The sequence below is a fragment of the Lynx rufus genome, unplaced genomic scaffold (assembly GCF_022079265.1).
Source record: "Lynx rufus isolate CCGP_SWC_20201006 ecotype Redwood Valley unplaced genomic scaffold, mLynRuf1.p SCAF_18, whole genome shotgun sequence".
NCBI classification, from domain to species: Eukaryota; Metazoa; Chordata; class Mammalia; order Carnivora; family Felidae; genus Lynx; species Lynx rufus.
This window is the reverse complement of record NW_025814832.1, coordinates 36,022,686-36,043,936: the sequence shown is the minus strand read 5'-3', so window position 1 is coordinate 36,043,936 and position 21,251 is coordinate 36,022,686. Positions and strand designations below refer to the sequence as shown.

General features: G+C 55.0%; 1 protein-coding gene across 2 annotated transcripts in view; it reads left to right on the top strand.

The window, feature by feature from the left end:
* AXIN2 (axin 2) overlaps positions 1-20,090 on the top strand; it is a 31,163-nt gene extending 11,073 nt beyond the window's left edge. For both annotated transcript variants that reach the window (XM_047081537.1, XM_047081538.1), the window contains 9 exons: positions 783-923; positions 9,691-9,793; positions 12,246-12,386; positions 12,634-13,142; positions 13,349-13,540; positions 13,848-14,081; positions 14,618-14,713; positions 16,166-16,333; positions 19,825-20,090. In XM_047081537.1, the coding sequence (XP_046937493.1) occupies positions 783-923; positions 9,691-9,793; positions 12,246-12,386; positions 12,634-13,142; positions 13,349-13,540; positions 13,848-14,081; positions 14,618-14,713; positions 16,166-16,333; positions 19,825-19,951 (1,711 nt within the window). In that variant the 3' untranslated portion in view covers positions 19,952-20,090. The remainder of the gene's footprint in view (positions 1-782; positions 924-9,690; positions 9,794-12,245; positions 12,387-12,633; positions 13,143-13,348; positions 13,541-13,847; positions 14,082-14,617; positions 14,714-16,165; positions 16,334-19,824) is intronic.
* Positions 20,091-21,251: the final 1,161 nt, after the last annotated feature.

Here is a 21,251-nt window from a genome sequence, read left to right as displayed (position 1 = left end):
GGAATGCAGCCCAGCAGGGGACAGGGACACTGGTTGTTCTGGGAGGAGATCAAGAGAGCAGAATGGGGAGGCTGAGGCCACCGAAACAAAGGGCAGGAGACACTGGAGGAGGGGCCTGGACCTTCCTTTGAAACAGCGGCGCTGCTCATTTTAATCCTGTGGGGCTTGGTCTTAGCCTTAGCCTAGCTGCCCAGGTGGGGGAGGGCGCGGCAGAGGCCCAGCTCCGGGTGGGGTGGCAGCCTTGAGTGTCTCTGTCCCATCTGACCAGTGTACTGGACCCAGGTTGAAATGAGAAGGCTACGCCAGGCCTTTGGTTGCTCGAAACCTGGAACTACGCCAACAGACCCCAGACAGGGAGTTGGGATGCGAAAGACCTCTCGGGGGCTCTGGAACTGTGTTCCTCCAGTGTAGGCTTGGGTATGGTGGTGGGGAGGGAGAAGACCCTTCACCCGTATGGACTAATTCTCCTCTTTCACTCAGTAGCCTCCCCTTTTCCTTCCTCTATCTGAGTGTGTATTTAGCACTCGGTAGGGGCCCCTGGGCTGCTTATGGCTTCCTGTCACCCCTGACAGACTTGCCCTTAACAGCACAGGATCCCGGCCTGCTTTCTCCCCAGGGCGAGCCAGTGGCCCCTGCCGTCTGCCCAGATGAGCACCTGGCCCTGGGCAGCAGGTTGGCCTGAGCACATGGCGGGATCATGCACTCGCGGGTCCCCGGATTGCCTGGTTACCTGGGGGTCTGGTGCGAAGCCGTGACGCACTGCGGTTGTACTTTCCCCGCAGGTCCTTCAAGAGGAGCGACCCTGTTAATCCATACCACGTAGGTTCTGGCTATGTCTTCGCGCCGGCTACCAGCGCCAATGATAGCGAGATATCCAGCGATGCACTGACTGATGATTCCATGTCCATGACGGACAGTAGTGTGTAAGTATCCTGCTATCCCCATCATGTACGCGGTTGGCAGTGACTCACCAGGCCAGCTGGGCAGAGTCCTCAGCCAGCCATCCTCAGCTGGCTTTGCAAACCCCGTGTGTGTGTGTGTGTGTGTGTGTGTGTGTGTGTGTGTGTGTACCTTTGCTTGGCGGGAGGGGAGTGTGCCAGTGCTTTGAGCCTTGAAAGGAAAGTTGACTGGTAGAAAACGAAAGTAAGGTAGAAGGTTAAGATGCTTCTCCAGAGGTTTCTTGAGTTGAGAGACCCATCTTCTGGTTGCCATTCCGCCTTTCTTCCCTGGGTAGAAGTGCTTGGCTGGTCTCGAAATCCAGGTAATCCAATCTGCGGAACCAGCAGGCGGGAGATGGGGTGGCATGAGAAAGCTTTGTGTGCAGGTGTGCATTGTTCCTGAAGGAAAAGGCATTGAAGGTGGGGGCCAGACGCCCGGCGCTCTCTGAAGGCCCACTGGGTGTAATGTTGCCTCACAGGTGTGTTCAAATGGACACGATTCAGTTCACTGAGTGTTGGTGGGGTGCCTGCTACGCGTCAGGTTCTTCCCCTAAGTAGGGCTTCTCTCCGGAGTCTGATCTTGGATCTTTTGCAGATGGCTGCACTTGGCATACTAAGAGTTTGTTCCTTTAAAAAAAAAAAAAAAATTATTGAAGAATAGTTGACACAATGCTTCATTAGTTTTAGGTGTGCAACGTAGTGATTCGACAATTCTATACATTACTCAGTGTTGACCGCGATAAGTGTAGTCGCCACCTGTCCCCATACAATGTTGCTACGGTGTTCTTAACAATATTCCCTTCGCCGTACTTTTCATCTCTGACTTTCCTATTTCGAAACTGGAAGTTTGGACCTCTTCGTCCTCTTCACCTATTTCGCCCAGCCCCCCACCCACCTAGCGTTTGTTCCTTTGCTTTCTAAACCACAATCCAAGTCCTCAGGGTGGAAGGTCTGATGATGTCAGCAGGCCGTCAGGTGGGGGTCACAATATGCATTGTAAGTCATTTGAAGTCAGGCAGTGGTGATCTCCGGGTAGAGAGCAGCCATTCTGAGTCTCACCGTGTGTGTGTGTGTGTGTGTGTGTGTGTGTGTGTGTGTGTGTGTGTGTTGAGCTGGGTGTCCCCATCTCTTGCCCTCCTTTGAGGTTCTGATTCAGCAGAGGCAAGAGAGGTGGAGCCTGGGATTGGGCAAAACTCCCCCAAGAGCTCACCCAACTTCCAGTTGAGAACTACCACTCCAGAAATGGTCTTCAAAGGCTTTCCCACAAGTATTTTGCAGTAGGAAGTTCTTTTGCTAAGGGACCAGTTTTGAAAGGCAAACCCACTGAGCCATGTATCATGGCATGTGTAGAGTTTTCTCCTTTTAGCTTCCTAAAACTGGACCATCTATTCTTCCAGTTTGTTTGAAATCACCTGGTTTCCGTTGGCCAGTGTCCTGTTTGTTGGCCTGTGGCATGGAACCAGTTGGAAGAGAAGTTGATGAGGTTGGTGGATTTGGGATTCTGCCATTGATTTTCCCCAGCGGCTTTCACTGTGTTGTCTCAGATTCCCCTGTTAGTCAAGGGAGAGAGACCCACCAGGGGAAAGGTTCCGTTTTAATAAAAGAAGAGTATTTTGGCAATAGTAAAAATAGAATAAGGGTACACCTCTTCCATCCAACATAGAGAAATGAGCGGTTCCACTGAAGTTAGTTTTTCATATTGACTGAACTCTTTTAGTCTCTGCACCTGAGAACAATTATCGCTTGATCGCCGTAGTCCTTAAAAGAATACGTTTTTGGTTTATGTTGGATAGTATTAGGCATAACCCACTTCTTTTTTTAATTATTCTTTTTTTAAATGTTTGTTTATTTTTGAGAGAGAGAGAGAGAGACAGAGCATGAGCAGGGGAGGAGCAGAGACAGAGGGAGACAGAAGCAGGCTCCAGGCTGCTGTCAGCACAGAGCCCGACGTGGGGCTCGAACTCATAAAACACGAGCTCGTGACCTGAGCCAAAGTCGGTTGCTTCAGGGACTGAGCCACCCAGGCGCCCCAGGCATAATTTATTTCTTGATCCCGATAATTAATAGAAAGATCTGTTTTCATGGTCTACTGTAGTATCTCCTGGAGTACAAGGTTAGGTAAGGCTGTCTGCCCCTGTACACACATACTGGCTTTTTGAAAAAACAGTTGATTCTTTTTTCTCTCGGTCATGCTGCCCGCTGTCATTTTGCTGCTCCTGTGTGTGTGCTCGCCTCTAGCAACATCACCCCTTTAGCTTTTATTTGTGGATTGCATGGGGGCCTTACTTTCTGAGTAAAACGAGAGTAAGTTGGATTTGAACGAGGGGGTTGAGTGAATCTCCTAAGTCAGATGCACTTAAGACTGTAAAGGCCTCTGTTTAGTTTTCTTAGAGACTGTTTTTGGCTTGCTTCCTGGTCCTTGTCTGCATTTCAGTCCCCACCATGGATGGAGGTGTTACTCTGGGTACATGATAAGCTGACTTGGTGGTTGTAGTCCCCGCGCATGTTTGAGCCTCACAAGACCCACGCAGGAAGGCAGGCAGTCACTCGTGACTTTCACAGATGGGACAGTAAGGCCCAGTGCTGGCCCCGCAAGACAGAGCTCAAATCCAGACCAGACATAGGTCCTTGCTCTTTGCCTACTACTCCCCTCCCCACAAGCATGTAAATTGCCAACATGAGATGTTAGTAGGACCAGTTGATAATGAGACCTTTGAGCCACTTTGCGTTTCTTTTATTTATGAGGGAATCACACTGCTTTCTTTTGTAATGGGTTGGAGGAGGGGTAGGAGGGAGCACATTTGCAACTTCTCCCCTGCACACTGCCCCCCACTTCCTTAATGCTTTCCCAGAAGAACTTTCTCAATTTTATTTAGAGACGACTTGAAAGTTCTCTCCCTTCCCACTTCAGCTAAGACACTTGTGGACTTGGAACACCCACTAGCCCCCGTCTGGGATCAGAGAAGTTACCTTGGCCAGCCGGCTGTTCTAGGGAGCCAGGGGCTGGGTGTGGGCCAGGAAAGTCCACTTGGATATAGAGACAGCAAAGGGCAAGCCCTTGATGAGCAGCTTTCTTTTTGGGGCACTGGGTCCCAAGAGGCAGGACCTCAGTGTTGTCCACCCCTCCTGCAGTGTAGCTGTCTGGGATTGGTGCTGAGGACCCAGGACCCCAAGGCCAAGGGAAAGTGCCTGGAAGGCTCGGAGACCTGGGGCCTCCATGTTGGGTCTGAGCTTCTTTTTTTTTTTTTTTTAAAGTTTATTTATTTATTTTGAGAGAGAGAATGAGTGAGAAGGGGAAGGGCAGAGAGAGAGAGAGAGAGAGAGAGAGAGAGAGAGACTCCCAAGGAGGCTCCATGCTGCCAGTTCAGAGCCGGATGTGGGTCTCAAACCCACGAACCTTGAGATCATGACCTGAGCTGAAACCAAGAGTTGGACACTCAACAGACTGAGCCACCCAGGCGGCCCGGGTGTGATCTTCTTGACGGGAGTGTTAGGTGCTCTGTCTGAATCTTCTCCCAACCAAGTGGGCAGGCTATCCTATGCAGCCGTCACATCTGTACCCCCTTGGGCATGTTCATACCGACTGGGACGAATTGCTCAGCAATGCGGGGTCCTTCTCTCTGGGGAGATGTTTGTCCAGGGCGGTTTGCCTCATGCTGCCTACAGTGGGGGACAGAGAGGACTCCGGGTCAAGAGCCCATCAGATGAGGGAGGAGGATGTTCCCGAGGGTCTCAGGCTGCCAGGCGCTGGGGGTCCCTGGGCCCTCCTGCTCTCCTCAGGCTTGGCGTGAGGGCCCGGGCTGTGCGAGCCGCTTTCTGGCCGGCTGGCCCTGGGTGTGTGTGATCTGCCCAGTGTTGGGCGGGTCACCCGGGATTCCCAGGGCTGGGATTAGACCCCTCTTCAGAGCTCTGCCAATTGTGGGCCTCGCACAGATGAGAGCACGGAGCAGGCGAGAAATAAAATGTGTGGGGGATGAAAAGCTGAACTGAACCGCTTTCAGCCCATTGTTCTTCTGGGGAAGCTTAGCGGGGATAAGAGGGTAGCAGGCCCCTTTGAAATTTCCTTGAACAAGTGAATAGGAGCGCCCCATAAAGCGTGAAAAGAACCCTGGCTGTTTCTCCCTGTCACAATGGCCGGCTCTGGCTGCCAGGGGGGCTGTGGGGGGCTGGGGGGTGGGGCCTGGCCGCCCCGCTGGGAGCTGGGGAGGGGACCCGGCCGGGGAGGGGGAGAGGGGGTCACAGGCGGCCTTCAATAGACTCCAGAAGGTTGGAGTTCATTAGACACAAGCCCGAGAAGCAATGGTCTCATTTGCCACAGGACCAATTAAGTCCTGGGGGCCTTTGCAAAGAGGGCCGAGTAGAAGTTGGGCAGGGCCGGCCTGCACTTGGCCGTTCAGGGAACCGGGCGCCAGGGCCCACAGGTACAGAGCTGGCAGGGGCTCCAAAGAAATCGTTGCCTTCTCCCACAGCCCACTGCTGACTTCTGTTTTCCTGCTAAGTAGAAAGCCCTGTTAAAGATGGCTGGGGATTGGGTCTTCATGGTAGGCCTCTGAGAAGGCTGTTTTATGAGCCTGTTACTCTGAAACCGGCATTCTCAGAAGAAATAGCTTGCTTCTTGCTTTGCTTTTCTTTTCCTTTTCTTTTTCTTTTTTTTGGGGGGGGGAAGTTAGCTGCCAGCCTGCCAGCGAAGTCCTAAAGCCCAGTCCTTGGAGTGTTGGGCACAGAGGATTGTGGGGACCGTTCTAGGGCATCAGGCCTGGGAAGATGCAGCCCGTGGGGGTGGGCGGAGGCGGAAAACATCACCAGCAGCAGGTTCTTCGCCGCCTAAGCGCGGCTTCTGTGTCAGAGGCTGCCCGGAAGCGTGGAAGCTTCGTCTGCAGCGTGAGGGCATCTGTCTTGGCTGTTTGCGCAGAGCAGCCCTCTCTAACAGTCGGGGTCAGCTCGACATTAGCTTCCGCCCAGGGTGTCACCGAACCAGCGCAAGATGCTTCCCTCGCGTTTCGTGCGGAGGGGTGGCTCAGGTTCTTTTCCTTATTTATTTTTATTTGCTTGTATCTTATTTATGGGTTTGCTTTGGACACCAGGGAAAGCATCTGAGTGAACTTCAAATATTATCTTATCTTACAAACCAGGCTTTTGATGTTGGCTGCGATCAGAGGCTGCCTTCTGAGTGGTTGCCAAATGGGAATGCGAGTGGACGCGTGTACGAGTGAGTCGTATATGGCGAAGCCTCGGGAGGACGACACTTGGGTTAGGCGGGGCACGGCGGAGTCAAAAGGCTAAGCTAATTGGCTCGGCTTAAATGGCAGCTAAGTGGAGCCCACACTTCAAAACCACTGCTCCCCAGAAACAGCTGGGCCCAGCAGCGGGCTCGTTAGCTAAAAGGCTCATAATCAAAGGAGATGGTATAGGGACCAAAACTCGGACACTCTTGAGCTCGCAGCATTGAGCATCCAGGAAATGGATCTTAGACTTTTAGGGCCTGAGCACAAAGAAGAGTGGCCCTCTTCTGGAATGAGCGGCTGTTTTGGAAGAGGACTCTTGGCTGGTGGGGAGGTAAAGCGCCATTTCCGTGAAGGCACCGGTTACGCCTCTGAGCCTCTACAAGTTGACGTCTCTTGTCTGCCCTGGTCACGAGTTTCCTGTCCCGCTCTTGGCATCTGCCCCGGGTGTGGTGGGGGCGTGCATTGGTTGGGAGGTGGGGGTGCTGGAATCATTTGTTCCTCTTGCCTTCGATTGGCCAGGGACCTGCTTCCCCCGCAGAGAAGCTCTACGTACTTCCTCCAGTTCTCTTCTTCCTTCTGTCCTGTATGGAAGGAGCAAAAGAGGTATAAAAGAGCCCACTAATTTGCATCTGTGTGGACAGGGGAAGAGCAGAGGCTACTAGCTGGCACCCGAGGACAGAGTCTCAGAGGAGGTGGATGGGGACCTCCTCCAGGACTCTTGAAGCCTTGCCTGTGTCACAGCAAAGTCTGGGGGGTGCTTGATTCCTTCCCCCCGACATTGTCAGGAAGGAGGCCTGGGGCAGAGGCCATCTATCCTTATTAAGTCCCCAGAGGAGTTGCTGGTCAGGAGAGAAAGGCAGGGACCTTGTCTTGCAGAAGGGGCAGTAGAAGTTGGTTATACCAATGTGAGACCCAATCTAGGGGACCCCCGTGGTCACCCCCACCCCACAAGGAACGTTAGGTAAGAGACAAGGGGATCTTCACTGTGCCTTGGGAACCACCTGGCATGACCCGTAGCCAGTGAGTGCTAAGTGGTGGGGTAGGATGTTCCAGAATGTTCCCCAGATCTTCCATTCGCCCCTTCAGAATGTCACGTGACTTCACAGGGCTTAACGAATGGGCCATCGGGAAGCTTGGCACCTCCAGGTGGGGCGGGAGGGTGGGTTGCTGAGTTAAGGACACCTGTTCTGGGGCCCAGCAGTGGCTCAGATTTGTACCCTGGGTCTAACTGCTACTGACTGACTCTAGGAGAGCTGCAGAGAGTCCCTGACCATCTTAAAACTTGGTGAATTTGGGATTTTGTGAGAATACAGTCGGATTAGACGTCACGTGTGTCTGACCTACAGTGGGAACCGGTACGTGAGGGCTGGCAGCCTCGAGTTAGAGTCAGACCCCTGGTGTAGAATCTGGTTACTGGCCAAGCCAGTAACAGCTGGTCAAGCTCAGCTCGTGAGCACCCAGTTTTCTCCCGTCTTGGAGGTGATCCCATAGTGAAAACATGGAGTCCCGGTGAATACATTCCAGGTGGTTCAGTAAGTTTCTGAACCTAGAACCTTTTATCCCGCCTGGCCTTCCAGGGCCCGGTCAAGTGAGTGAGAAGATGTCTGGGACTCTCAACCAGCGCTGGTCAACTGGCGTGCTATCTCTGGCCCTCTTGGCCTTTCTCTGGGACGGGGCTCACCCTGTGTGTATGTCCTTGCTTTAGATTAATCCTGTTTCTCCCCTTGTGTCCTCAGTACAAGGCTCCTTCACGTGCTAATTCCTAGCCAGAGTTGGGCTGACATACCTCATTGATGTATTGACCTACCGTGGTCGATCTGTATCATCCCCGCGGTGGCCCTGTGATCTGGCCTAGGTCAACAGACTTCTGGACATTTCAGCCACTTGGAATTTTAGGGCATTACACATGAGGAGCTAGAGGTCAACCAGTTGCCCCCGTGTGCTCCCGGGTATTTTTAGGCATTGCTGACTTTCACCCACTGCTGATGAGCCCAGATGTTTTTCTTCCTTCCACCCCGTGATGAACAAAACACCGGGAAAAGGGAAATAACCAACTACCTAATCTCGATGTTTACAGCCTCCAAGTATGATTCAGTATGGGAATGTTGGAGCCCTGGCGCTTTTGTAAATAAGTGGCCTCCAGAAGGGACGGCAATGGGAAAATAGTCACACCTTGAGCGTTTGATGACTTCCAGGCTCAAATTTCTTTTTAAAAGAAATCCTACTAGTGCCAAGTCATGTTTTAGTGCAGACTGGCCGGGGTGGAGGCTTTTCTTAAGTCCACTTGCTTTAAAAGATGAAGGACATAGGGGCTCATCCTGCCTTCAGGTCTTTGCTCAAAGGTCACCCTCACTGCGAGAACTCCATCGGAACTCCCCCTCACCCCCCACCGCATCCTTTCTTCCCATTTCCTGCCCTGTATTTTGTCCTAGTGCTTACCACTTTCTAAGCTGCTGTAGACTTTGTTTTTGTATTTTTGCTTCTTGCCTGCCACCCATTGGACCTTAAGCCTTGTGAGGGCAATTGTCTGCATTTTTGTCCCCTTCCTTCACTGCTGTCTCACCCAGTGCCTGGAACAAGGTCTGACACATAGTAGGTACTCAAACATTTGAACGAATTGCACAGAATGCCACATAGTAGGGGCTTTCTCTTTATGCCCACATTAATCGTGTGTCCTTAGCACTTCCTTAGTTTGGGGGTGGGAGGGTTTGGAGCTGAGGGAAGGAAGGAGCCCAAAGATACTCTTGTGGTGATTTTTTATTTTTTTTATTTTTTTAACATTTATTTATTTTTGAGACAGAGAGAGACAGAGCATGAACGGGGGAGGGTCAGAGAGAGAGGGAGACACAGAATCCGAAACAGGCTCCAGGCTCTGAGCTGTCAGCACAGAGCCCGATGCGGGGCTTGAACTCACGGACCGCGAGATCATGACCTGAGCTGAAGTCGGACGCTTAACCGACTGAGCCACCCAGGCGCCCCTCTTGTGGTGATTTATAAAAGGAAGAAATTTGGAAACAGTCGGGAGCTTGACTGTTGGAGAATTACACACACCTTCATTAATGCCTGGCTCAGTCTTCTGCGGGCGTGGTCCCTCTTCTTACAATATTTTGCCCTGGTGGGCTCCATAAGGCCCTGGTTTCCTGATTTGGGGCAATACGACAGACGGTTGGGAGGACCAAAGAGGCCTTAGATTCTCCTGCGTGGGACGCCTGTAAAATAAAACAGGGGAGCCTTTACTTTGGGCTGGCCGGAATGTAATCCATTCGAAGGCAGAGCTTGAGAGATGAGCTTTACCAAGCTCTTTCCAAGTCAACGATCCTGAACGTGAGAGGGAGTTTGGCAGTTCGATCTTGGATTGATCTTTCAATCCAACCTTGGGAACAGCCATGGCGCCCAGGACGGTGGTACACTTGCATGGAGGTGGGTGGCTCTGACCTCCGGTGGGATCTCAGAATGGCTTGTGAATCAGCCCACATCCTGAAAGCATCCTCGTGAGCCTGTGGCTTCTGTCTTTTCCCTTCCCTTAGAGATGGAATCCCTCCTTATCGTGTGGGGAGTAAGAAACAGCTCCAGAGAGAAATGCATCGCAGTGTGAAGGCCAATGGCCAAGTGTCTCTACCTCATTTCCCGGTGAGTACAGTCTGGTGGGGAAGGCAGATGTTTTCAGCCGTGTTGAGTCTTGAAGAAAAGGGATGGGAGGTGGAAGGAGGGAGGTCTAGGGTAAGAGGAGGAGCAGGGTCTGGGGGGGGTCCACTAGGGGAAGGGGAAGGGAGGAGCCAGGCAAGAGGGTTACATGCTTCCTTGAGGTGTGATGCTGAGCAGAGTAGAGCTCAAGATGACCTACTTGAACTTCTACGTTTTCTCAATTCAAAAAAGAAAATTCTCCATGAGAAAACCATACCAGTGCTTTTCCAGAAACCAAGAAATGGTAGGAGTTAGTCCATGCTTCTCATTGGGTTCCCGCTAGAATGGAAGTCCCCTGAGGGCAGGGAGTTGTGTCTGTGATGTTGAAAGCCCTGTCCACAGAGACTAGAACAGCGCCTGGCACGTAACAGGTGTTGACTAAGATGTGTTGACTGAATCTGTGAATGAGGAGACTAGAGAAATCTCTGCCTCCTGCAGAAGGAAAATCCTGTCCCTGAGACATTCTCCTCGTGTTGACGGTACAGCTCGATCGTTTCGGCCCTCCATTCATCTATGTACTTGGCCATTTCTCCTGTTGACTTCCCAAGCCCTGGAGGGCAGCTGTTCTGTCCTGTCTGTTCCCAACCCCAGAACTTGGTCTAGTACCTGCAGTTGGATCTGCACCTAATGAATGCAGAACGAGTGAAGTGTTTGGAAGCAAGGATCTCATAAACAGTTCCTCCCTGCGACTGACGTGAGAGGCCACCAAAGCGTGAAGATGCTTTCCTGGCCTCTCCCCCATCTGTTTCCACGTCGCAGAGGGCAGCCAGCACGTGGCCCCCTGTACTCTGCAAAGCCTCAGAAGCCTCATGCAATCCGCTGAGACCCAGACTGCAAGAAAACTGCTCCCTGGGCAGGGGAAGAGAGTGCCCGCCTTTGAGCGGCATCTCTGTCTGTGAATCCTTTCTGCCGGCTTCCAAGAATTCCGTTGGTTCATCAGTTAGGTTGCATTCAGAAAATTAACACGTCGCATTGCTAATCCCACATTGCATTAGTGCATGGGGTGTTAGTTGCTAGAGCAACTCCTCTCCAAAAGCCCCTCCCACAGGGCAGACTTTGTCCTAAAATTGGCCTGTTAGGATGCTTTTCTAGGGACCTTCAGCATCCCCCTCCCCTCCTCAGTAATATTACCCCCCCAAACACAACAGTATTGATGATACAGATTTTTTCGGCTGGGCGTTGGGGGATGCAGGGGGCGAATGTGTGTTAATAAAGAAAAGTTCTGTGGCCCAAGCTTGTAAATTAGATGATTTGGTCCTGGGGTGCGCAAATCGACTTTCTCCACAAGGCAGCGCTTTGATCGGGGCTGCGCGGAGCCAGCCTGCATGAGAAGGGCCGGCTCCTACAGGGGGTGGGGGTGGGGGTGGGGGTGGGGGGGCCTTCTCTTTCCCCCACTCCGTTCTGTGGCTAAGTGGTTGCCGGTCACGGTGGTGAGGCCTGCTCTCTGCAGGGAAAAGCCGGCTTTCGCAGGTTGGCTCTCCGATGCCCCCGCCTACCCTAAAGCAAAGGGCAGAGCAAGAGGGGAGTGAGGAAGAGGGAGGCAGACAAGCCAGGGGAGGGGGTGGCGGGAGGACAGGAGGACAGAGAGCCGGGCGGTGGGAGTTCTCTGTTTGCTGCTCTTGGCAGGCATCCTCGATGCCTTTTTATATTCTGCACTTGATTTGGAGATGTTCCCTTTTCCCTTGATAGATCAGCTTCAGGCAGCCAAGCTCAGCAGTGTTCTGCTACTAGCCCGCAGCATCTTTCTTCATTTTCTGTACAAAGAGACGGGGAGGAGGGGTGGAGAGAACCAGGGAGATCTAGGACACTGTTGAGACAACACCACCTCAAAGGTGCGCAGTGTGCGGCCAGGAAATAAATTACCACTTCTTCTGATCCGGCCGTGTGACTCCCTTTTTTCCCCCCTTTTCTCCCTCCCCCACCCCCACCTCCCTTCCAATCTTATTATTTTTTTTTTTTTTAATTTCCAGCTCCCTTTCTGTTTAGACTCTACTTTTTATTCCTTGAGTTGTCCCTCTCCCCTCCCCACCTCAGAGGGCTGCCTTTTTTTTTTTTTTTTTTTTTTTTTTTTGATGTTTGACAACAGTCTTTGAAGATTTTCTACTTCAGAGTAGCTACTGATGGGCTGGTTGTACTACAGAGAGAACAAGCGGGGCCTCTCGGAGTGCGACCAACTGCTCCTGCCCAAGGCAAACGCTGGTGGGGACCATGGCTCTCCATGAGGTCGCGGCGCCGGCGCATAAAGCTCCGGAGCAGCCGGGGCGCCGCGCCTGCCGCTCTCCGCCCGCCCGTGCGGCCGTGGCCGTGGCCGTGGCCACCGCGCCCGGGAAGCTCCGGCGGGCGCCGCGTGCCGGCCCTCCTGAACGTGCGTCGTGTCTCCCCTCCCCGCGCCCCGTAGAGAACCCACCGCCTGCCCAAGGAGATGACCCCCGTGGAGCCCGCCACCTTTGCGGCCGAGCTCATCTCCAGGCTGGAGAAGCTGAAGCTGGAGCTGGAGAGCCGGCACAGCCTGGAGGAGCGCCTGCAGCAGATCCGAGAGGTAGCGCTGGGCCCTGTCCCCCTCCCCGCCCCCACCGCCCACCGCCCACCCTGGGGCTGGCTGGCTGGCAGGTGCCTTTGCTGCGGCCCCACCTCTGTGCCGTGGCCCCGCCCCTCCCCCTGACCCTGCGCAGCCGTGGCCCCGCCCCTCCCCCGGCCCACTGGAGACTTGGCCGTTCCCTGCTGCTTGCTTGTCCGCTTACCACCCCCCCCCCCCCGCCCCACCCCTGTGTTGCCTTTCCCTCCAGGATGAAGAGAAGGAGGCCTCTGAGCTAGCGCTGAGCTCCAGGGAGGGGGGCCCCACCCCGCACCCCCTCTCCCTCCTGCCCTCCGGCAGCTACGAGGAGGACCCGCAGACCATTCTGGACGACCACCTGTCCAGGGTCCTCAAGACCCCCGGCTGCCAGTCGCCGGGCGTGGGCCGCTACAGCCCCCGCTCCCGTTCCCCCGACCACCACCACCACCACCAGCAGCACCACCCCCTCCTCCCGCCCGGGGGCAAGTTGCCCCCCGTGGCCGCCTCGCAGGCCGGTTGCCCCCTCCTGGGAGCCAAGGGCTTCGTGACCAAGCAGACGACGAAGCACGTCCACCACCACTACATCCACCACCACGCCCTCCCCAAGACCAAGGAGGAGATCGAGGCGGAGGCCGCCCAGAGGGTGCGCTGCTTCTGCCCGGGGGGCTCCGAGTATTACTGCTACTCGAAGTGCAAGAGCCACCCCAGGGCTCTGGAGCCCGTGCCGGCCGAGCAGTTCGGGTAAGTGTGGAGGGCAGACTGGCGATTCTGGAGCTTCCCGGTGGGGGTCGGAGGTCACGGGCACTTGGCTTCCGGGAGGGAGGCGCGGGGGGCGGGGTCTTTGGTGTCCCCCTGCCCCCCCCCCAACCCGCTGAACCCGCCGGTTCGAGGGGTCCCAGAGGTGTAACGGGGCCCCTGGGATGGGTGTGGTTCTTGGTTCCCCGCAGCAGCAGAGGTGGTACCCCGCCCAGACGGAGCGGGAAAAGCGTGGAGCCGGGCCCGGCCCTGCCAGCCAGGGAAGGAGGCGCCCCAGGCGGACCCGGGGCCCTGCAGCTGCCCGGGGAGGAAGGAGACAGGTCGCAGGATGTCTGGCAGTGGATGCTGGAGAGTGAGCGGCAGAGCAAGCCCAAGCCCCATAGGTAAACACCGCGGCCGCGGCGGGGGTCACGGGCAGTCACCACAGAGGTATCGTGGGGATGGCTGATTTTGCAGTGGGCCGAAAACAAATATGACTGTTTGCTCCTGCCGCCTTAATATTAAACGTTGGACTGAGCAGACCACAAAAATGCCATGTTTTGGCAACACCCCCTGTGCGTGTTATGGTAGGGGTTTTTTTTTCTCTCCTCTCTTTGAAGGCAGAATAGAGAAGTTTCTATTGAAGTCATATTTTCCAGTTTCTCTAACCCAGTTTCTTTCCTTCTGCTTTCTCTCTCCTTCCTTGTTCAGTGCCCAGAGCACAAAAAGGGCCTACCCCTTAGAGTGCGCCCGCGCGTCCCCCGCCGAGCGAGCCGGCCGGCACCACCTGCTGGGGGGCAGTAACGGGCACCCCCGCGCTGCCCCCCGAGCCCACCCGTTCACCCAGGACCCCGCGATGCCTCCCCTGACCCCACCCAACACGCTGGCGCAGCTAGAGGAAGCCTGCCGCAGGCTGGCCGAGGTGTCCAAGCCCCCCAAGCAGCGGTGAGTGCAAGCAGCACAGAGGTGAAGGCAGAGGCTGGGACCTGGCCTCTCACAAAAGGGCCTCTTGCCCTCTCTACCTGGGTCCCCGTCGCCCCTCAGGGAGGAGGGGAGGCTTCTGGCCATATAACGAGTCCCCTTCCCACCTGCTAGAAATTGTTCCTCTTAGTTCTGTTTGTTCTGAAGAGCCAGCCGGTAAAGGATCTGTTTGTTGGGCAAGTCAGGCCTTGCAGGAGAATGAATTTCAGTAATTCCTTACAAATCCCGTTCCCTACAGCCGCCCTGATCACGTGAAGCCGGTTAGATGAACACGTGAGAAGCCGTGACTGGTGGCGAACTTAGAGCTCAGCCCTTTGCCTGGGCTGGCAGTGTCCAGTCCCAGGCTCCCAGGGGACCTAGGATGGCTGTGCCCCATTGGGATGGAAGTTGGCTCTGTGTCTCTTTAGGGCCTACGGGGAACTCCTTTTCTGTCTGCTCCCCCTTTGCCAGGGGACAGCAGGCTTCTCTCTCAATCCTCCGCTCCGGCCGTGTGCCCTCAGGTGCTGTGCGGCCAGTCAGCAGAGGGACAGGAACCACTCGGCCGTTGGTCAGGCGGGAGCCACGCCCTCCTCTAACCCAAGCCTGGCTTCAGAAGAGTGAGTGTCTTTACCCCGACCTTCCTGGGATCCGCCTCGTGGTTTACGTTTCAGGGCGTCAACTCTCTGGCGTTGGGATTTTTTGGAAATTTTTTCTAGTAGGTTAAAATCACCTCGATTTTTTTTTTTTTTTAATTTTTTTTTCAACGTTTTTATTTATTTTTGGGACAGACAGAGACAGAGCATGAACGGGGGAGGGGCAGAGAGAGAGGGAGACACAGAATCGGAAACAGGCTCCAGGCTCCGAGCCATCAGCCCAGAGCCTGACGCGGGGCTCGAACTCACAGACCGTGAGATCGTGACCTGGCTGAAGTCGGACGCTTAACCGACTGCGCCACCCAGGCGCCCCAAAATCACCTCGATTTTAACATTAGCAACGAGGACCAGCAGATGCAGAGGTGGCCGTAAACCAGGATCTCGGAAACTCGGCCTTTACCGGGAAACGCACCGTGGCTCGTACACAGGTGTTGTTTCCCGAAGAGGTGGGTGGCTCAGGGCTCCTGGGCACGCCGCCATCAAAGAGCTGAGATGTGACGCCGTTAGCAGGTGGATAAAAGGGGTCCCCAGACCTGGATGGAAAAGTTGCCTTCGTTCAGCTTGAAGTTAGCAAGTTGGAAACTTTGAGCAGGAAGAGGAGTCTCCGCCATTGCAGAGATGGAGAGAGGACAGTGTTTGTTGTTTTGCTTTGTTTGCTCTGTTGGTTGCCTTCCCCAGTCGGGCCACGATCCTTGTCGTCAATTTACACTCTTGCAAAGTGGACCGAGCAGCTTGGTTCGTTTACAGGCTGGTGCAGTTAGACAGAAATCTGCAGGGGTGTGAAATGGGCTCAGTGATTCGAGGTTTCTTGGCTTAACTTGTTCCTCTTGAGCGATGAGCAACGTTTGAGGTCCTGAATAAGCCACCGCCCTGGACCCTTTTGTTTTCATTGGTCGACCTGAAGGGTACCAGCTGTCTTTTTTCTTCTTAATGCCACTCTACAAACTCCGAATAAACGAGGGAGGTCACGATGCCTGGGCTCGCCTTCCCAGGGGGCTCTGGCATCCATGCCATCCCAGGAGATGCTCTCGTTTATCTCTACAGCATTCCCATGGCTCTGTGGTCGCTTCCCCTCCCGTCTTCATTGGCAGGCACCCCGTGTGTGCCATCCTGAAGGAGACTGTTCTGTTCCCCACCCCCTTCCTTTTGGAGCTAGCGAGGGAAACAACAGCAGTGTCTACAACCAAAAGGAAACTGTCCCTTCCTGTGTGCGCCATGCAGGTGACCCGGAGGTGGGCTGTGTGCTCCCAGAGGTGGCTGCCTCTGTGATCCAGGGGCCCCCCCACCCAAGCCCCCTTTGAGCTTCTAGCTACAGCCCCGCTTTATCTCTGGAGACTGTTTGAGAGCCTGTGTGTGTGCGGGGAGCACTTGCTGCCTTCGGATGCTGAACTCGTTGCGTTCCATCCTATTTTTCAGTCACAAAGAGCCAAAGAAGCTGGCGGCAGTGCACGCGCTCCAGGCCAGCGAGCTGGTCGTCACATACTTTTTCTGTGGAGAAGAAATTCCATACAGGAGGATGCTGAAGGCTCAGAGCTTGACCCTGGGCCACTTTAAAGAGCAGCTCAGCAAAAAGGGAAATTATAGGTAAGGGCCCTGCGGCTTCTTGCCGCTCCAGAGTTTGTTTGCTCAGAACCGAGAGCCAGAGTCGCTTCCCTGGCCCGGCCGGACCCGGGAGGGGCCAGGAGGCAGGCGCTTCGGGAGGCCATTGGGCTGCCTGGTGCTTGGTTCCTTCTCATTTCCTCTCTCCCCTCACCACTGACAGAAATAACACAGCAGCAGGGAGGCCTCTGGGAGGGCTCTGTGGGGACCGGGACGGGCTTTTTCTACCAGGTGAACGAGACTCTGAGGGGAAAAGGGGCTTTGCCAGGAGAGCTGGGCTTGGGCCATCTTGTGGACGCCCTACCTGAAAGGGAGAGGAGGGGTGTGTGTGTCGGGGAGAGACAGACGGACCGACCAGTGAGGGAGGCTTGGGTCTAGGAGAGACTGTCCACGCTGAAGGCTTGGGGAAGGGCAGGGACCATTGCCTAGGAATCTAGACAGCATTGTCCTTACTCAGCCTTTCTGCCTGAAGAACTACCTCCTGTGGTGAACGGGCCATGTGAAGCAGGAATGCTCATCAGAGAAGGGGCAGGACCCATGGGTGGGCACCGGGCGGACAGGGCTGGCTACTCTTTCTGCTGGGGCCTTGGCAAGGGAACCTGCCCCCCACCCCGCCAACCCAGGCTTCCTTTCCCTGCCTGCTCAGCGGAGATGCTCCTCTGGCCTCCTACGGCCCCCGAGAGGATCCAAGAGCAGGGACCATTTTCTTGGTGACTTTCCCCTTAACTTGGGGTGGGTGATGACTCCACCCCCGTTCGCCCGGAGGCCTAGCCGCCCCTCCTCACATGGCCTTCATCCCAAGGGAATATGTGGGTTCTGCTGCAGCTGTGTCTGGGGTGCCGTGTGCAGGGCAAGGGGGAGGCAGGTGAGGTGCCCGGGCGCACACGGCTTCAGGAGGAGCACAGTACGTGCTCGGAAGGTGCCCGCCCATTCCCGCCGCCAGCCCAGGATGGGAACGGAGGACCCGAGTAGCAGTTAGCAACGTGCCGGTGGGCGCTCGCTCCCAGAGTCCACCTCCAGGACCCCGAGACCTTGTCCCTGCCGGAGCGGGCCTTGCGTATCTCTCCCAGGCACTCTGCCTAGGCGCTGACTGGGGCAGGGGCCCACAGTGATTTCCTTTTGCAGGGAAAGGATAGGGCTCCGAGGCCAGGACCCTGTCAGTGACCGAGAAGCAGGGTGTGGAGCTGGGCTTAGATCTTGCCATTTTACGGCGGGGCAGAGACAATGCTGCAAATGTTGCAGAGGGATTGGGGCACGGGCCTGGCTGCTTCCGCTTCGTCGTCGTCGTCGTCGTCTTCTTCTTCTTTCTTTTTTATCTTGAACAGACACAAGGTGAAACTAATTACACAAGTGTGCCCCTCCAGGGATTCATTTTGAGCTCAGCTTTGACCCGGCTGGACTTTGAGTGGAGCTGCAGGTGACCTTCAGGGGAGAAAGGGCCACGGAGCGCCGAGCTGAGGCTGCAGGGGAGGGTCCGCGCTCAGCCACTCCGGCCACATCTGGCTCTGATTTTTTTTTTTTTTTTTTCCTAAGGCACACTTAATAAGCCTGGCTTTGAAGCCTCGGCCTCCCCTTTAATGCACAAAGACTTGCACAAATGGTTGACTCTCGAATTCTTGACTGATTGGATCAGGCTGTGGCCAGGCCCTTCCCAGCCGCCTTATCTCTCTGTACTTGCTCTCCTGGCTCGTGGGGGCACAGGGTGTCGTGCCTGGCCCGCCCGGCAGGGGTGGGGCTCCCCCTCAGCAACACCCCCCCCAGTAAAAAAGCCCAGCGGGGATGGGGCCACGGGAGTGGGGGACCTGGGCCGCATTGAGTCATCTCAACATGGCAGGGGTTCAAAAGGAGAACAGTCTCTCCAGACGGGCCAGACGCTATCGGTGCCAGATGTCAGAAGAAAGCAAAGTTTGCCACAGAAAGCATGTTGCAGTGGAAAAGCCCGTTTCTTGGAGAAAATGAGGGCAGCGCAGTGTGTTTGAAGTCTTGGGGCTGGGGCCGAGGGAACGCGCGGCCTCTCTCCTCTCTGGAAGAGGTTGTATTTCTGTGAAAGGTCACTGTGTGTTTGCTCAGAGGTGCCCAGAGAGGGCCCAACTCGGTAGACCCGGGGGGGTCAGAGCTGGGGGGCCGTGGGGCCCAATGGAGGGGGACGTCAGAACGGGAGACCCTTGTGGGAAAGGTGGCCTCCCCCCCTCTCTGTCCGGCATCTCCTGTGCACAGTGCCCCTCCCCCCCCACCCCCATCTCCTCTCCGGCCCCCCGAGTGTTCCGACCCCCTCGATAGGAAGCGCTCTCCCCACTGACCCGTCCGGGCCGTGCCGTTCACCCCGGTGCTGTGGCCCAGCTGCGAGGGCTAAAAACCAGGAACCTTGACTAAACCCAGCTGGTTCACTTTATTCAGCCTTATCTCCTATGAAAGTATTTGGCTTGCCTTCATTAAAGAGGAAAGAAGTTTAGCTCTAACCAAGGGGAATTCTTTTTTTTTTTTTTTTAATGAAAAGACAGAAACAAAAACCAACTGTAACCCTGAGACACAATTGAATTTTTTAGAGAGCCGGCCACCCCCCCCCCGCCCAACCCCCAGAGGATCGTGACCCTCCCTCCGTGAGTGGCCTTTATTGGCTGGAGGTGCCGGCTTGCAGGGGCGAGTTTAATCCGCCTGAGGGGGTCTCCCTGGAAGGGGACCGGGGAAGGAAGGGGCTTGGGGGTGAGCCCGCCTGGAGGACAAGCCGTCGTTTCTGAATGTGGCTCTCCTGAGAGAGGCCGGTCATTTGCGTCCAGACAATTAAACAGCCTTAGAAGAAAGAAGTCTGGGGTGGGATAAAAGGAACCTTTAATCAACGGGCATAATAGAAGGGTCTTTAGTGTTTGACCCCGGAGGGGTGGGAGGGAAACGGGGCGAAGAGGGGAGAGCAGCGGGGCCGGGGCCAGTCTGCAGCCCTGGGAAGCAAGGTGGGGCTGGCCAGCCTCCCGCAGGGGCCACTGAGGACAGCAGCCTGTCCCGTGGCTGAGCCGGGGTCGGGCCAGGAGAGCGGGCCTGTGGGCAGCGGAGGCTGGGGTCTCTGCCTTCTCCGGACTTCTGCAGGTCCGGGGGGCTGGGGCCTCTCTGAGGGGCCCGTCTCAGCTGCTGCGGCAGATGCACCAGGCATGTTTTGCCCTCCCCATGCCCCCCTTGGTAAAAAGGGAGAAAGACAGCTCTGCCCGCAACGTGCGCTTGCCCTGGTGTGCGTGCCGGGCCGAAGACCGCAGCCTCGGAGCTGTCCGCAGGCGGTTGGCCGCCCGGCCCGCTGCTCCCGGGGTGGCCTCCCGTGACGCCCCGGTGGCCGTCGTCAGTCGGATGCGGGCCGAGGTTTACATGCACGCCAGCTGCAGCAGAACCCTCAGGACCCCTTTGTCGTCTCGGTGTTGACATAACCTCTCTTTTAAACAAAGCAGAAAATGCAGTCTTAACCAAGACGCGTTTTGGGTTTTCCTTTTAAGGTATTACTTCAAAAAAGCAAGCGACGAGTTTGCCTGCGGAGCCGTGTTTGAGGAGATCTGGGACGATGAGGCCGTGCTCCCCATGTACGAAGGCAGGATTCTGGGGAAGGTGGAGAGGATCGATTGAGCCCTTGGGGTCGGGCTCTGGCGGACTGTGGGGGCCGACACCCACGCCCCCGGCCTTGGCCGTGACGGACCGCGACAAGACCTTTTGAAGGAAAACTAAACCAATGAAGAAGACGAAGTCTAGGGGAGAATTGGCCACTGGCCACTTGGGGAGGAGGGTGGGGGGAGGGGGAGGTTGGTTTTCATTATTCACGAGCTGGGTACTGAGATAAGAAAAGCCTGAACTATTTATTAAAAACATGACCACTCTTGGCTATTGAAGATACTGACTGTATTTGAGAGACTGCCATACATAATATATGACTGCCTAGGGATCTGAAATCCATAAACTAAGAGAAACTGTGTATAGCTTACCTGAACAGGAACCCTTACTGCTATTTATTGAACAATTGATTCCCCCTGTCCCCAGTTTATGGATATGCTGCTTTAAACACAGAAGGGGGAGAGAGGAAGTTTTAATTGCCCTATCCAAACTTAGGGGTTGAGCTAGGACTGCATGAATGATTTCTTCATTAAAAGAGGATTTCTTATGCTTTGCCCTGCCCTTCTCCAAGCGAAGATAGACTTTTACAAATGGTGCCCTACCATTGACACACGCAGAAATTGGTGCATTTTTTTCTTTCTGTGCTGCTCTATTTTGTCGTAAAGGCCCTGATTTATATGGCAACGTCACCGCCATGTAGTGTCATCACATTGGATGGGGATCCATTGTGGGGTGCAGGGTGGGAAGCCTCCCTTTTGGGACCCCAGATTTACTCAGTAACTTTTCTAACCCCACCGAGGTCCGGCGCCCCATGGCGGAGGCTTGCTAGAACCTTGGAGTTCAACTTGTGCTTTTATTGAGATAACGACTCCTTGGAGTTTGGGGGGGGGGAGGTTTTTTGGGTTTTGTGGGTTTTTTTGTTTTAGTTAGTCTTTGGACCACCGCCGTTCTGGAAACCACCCCGACACCCCCCCCCCCCCACTCCTTGCCCTGCAAAGAAGCGGACAGTTGTGGCAAGACCTAGCAGCACCCTTTCCTCCAGACACCTTCATTTTGACGTTCGGGTTTTTGTGTGAAGTTCATCTGTACATTCTGTTTGCCATTGTTCCTTGTACTATATGTCTGTATATATTGTATGACAAGAGAGTATTAATCCACTATCTCTAGTGCTTGACTTTAAATCAGTACAGTACCTGTACCTGCACGGGGTCCTGCTCCGTGCGTCGCCCTATATTGAGGGCTCAAGCTTTCCCTTGTTTTTTGAAAGGGGTTTATGTATAAATATATTTTACGCCTTTTTATTACAAGTCTTGTACTC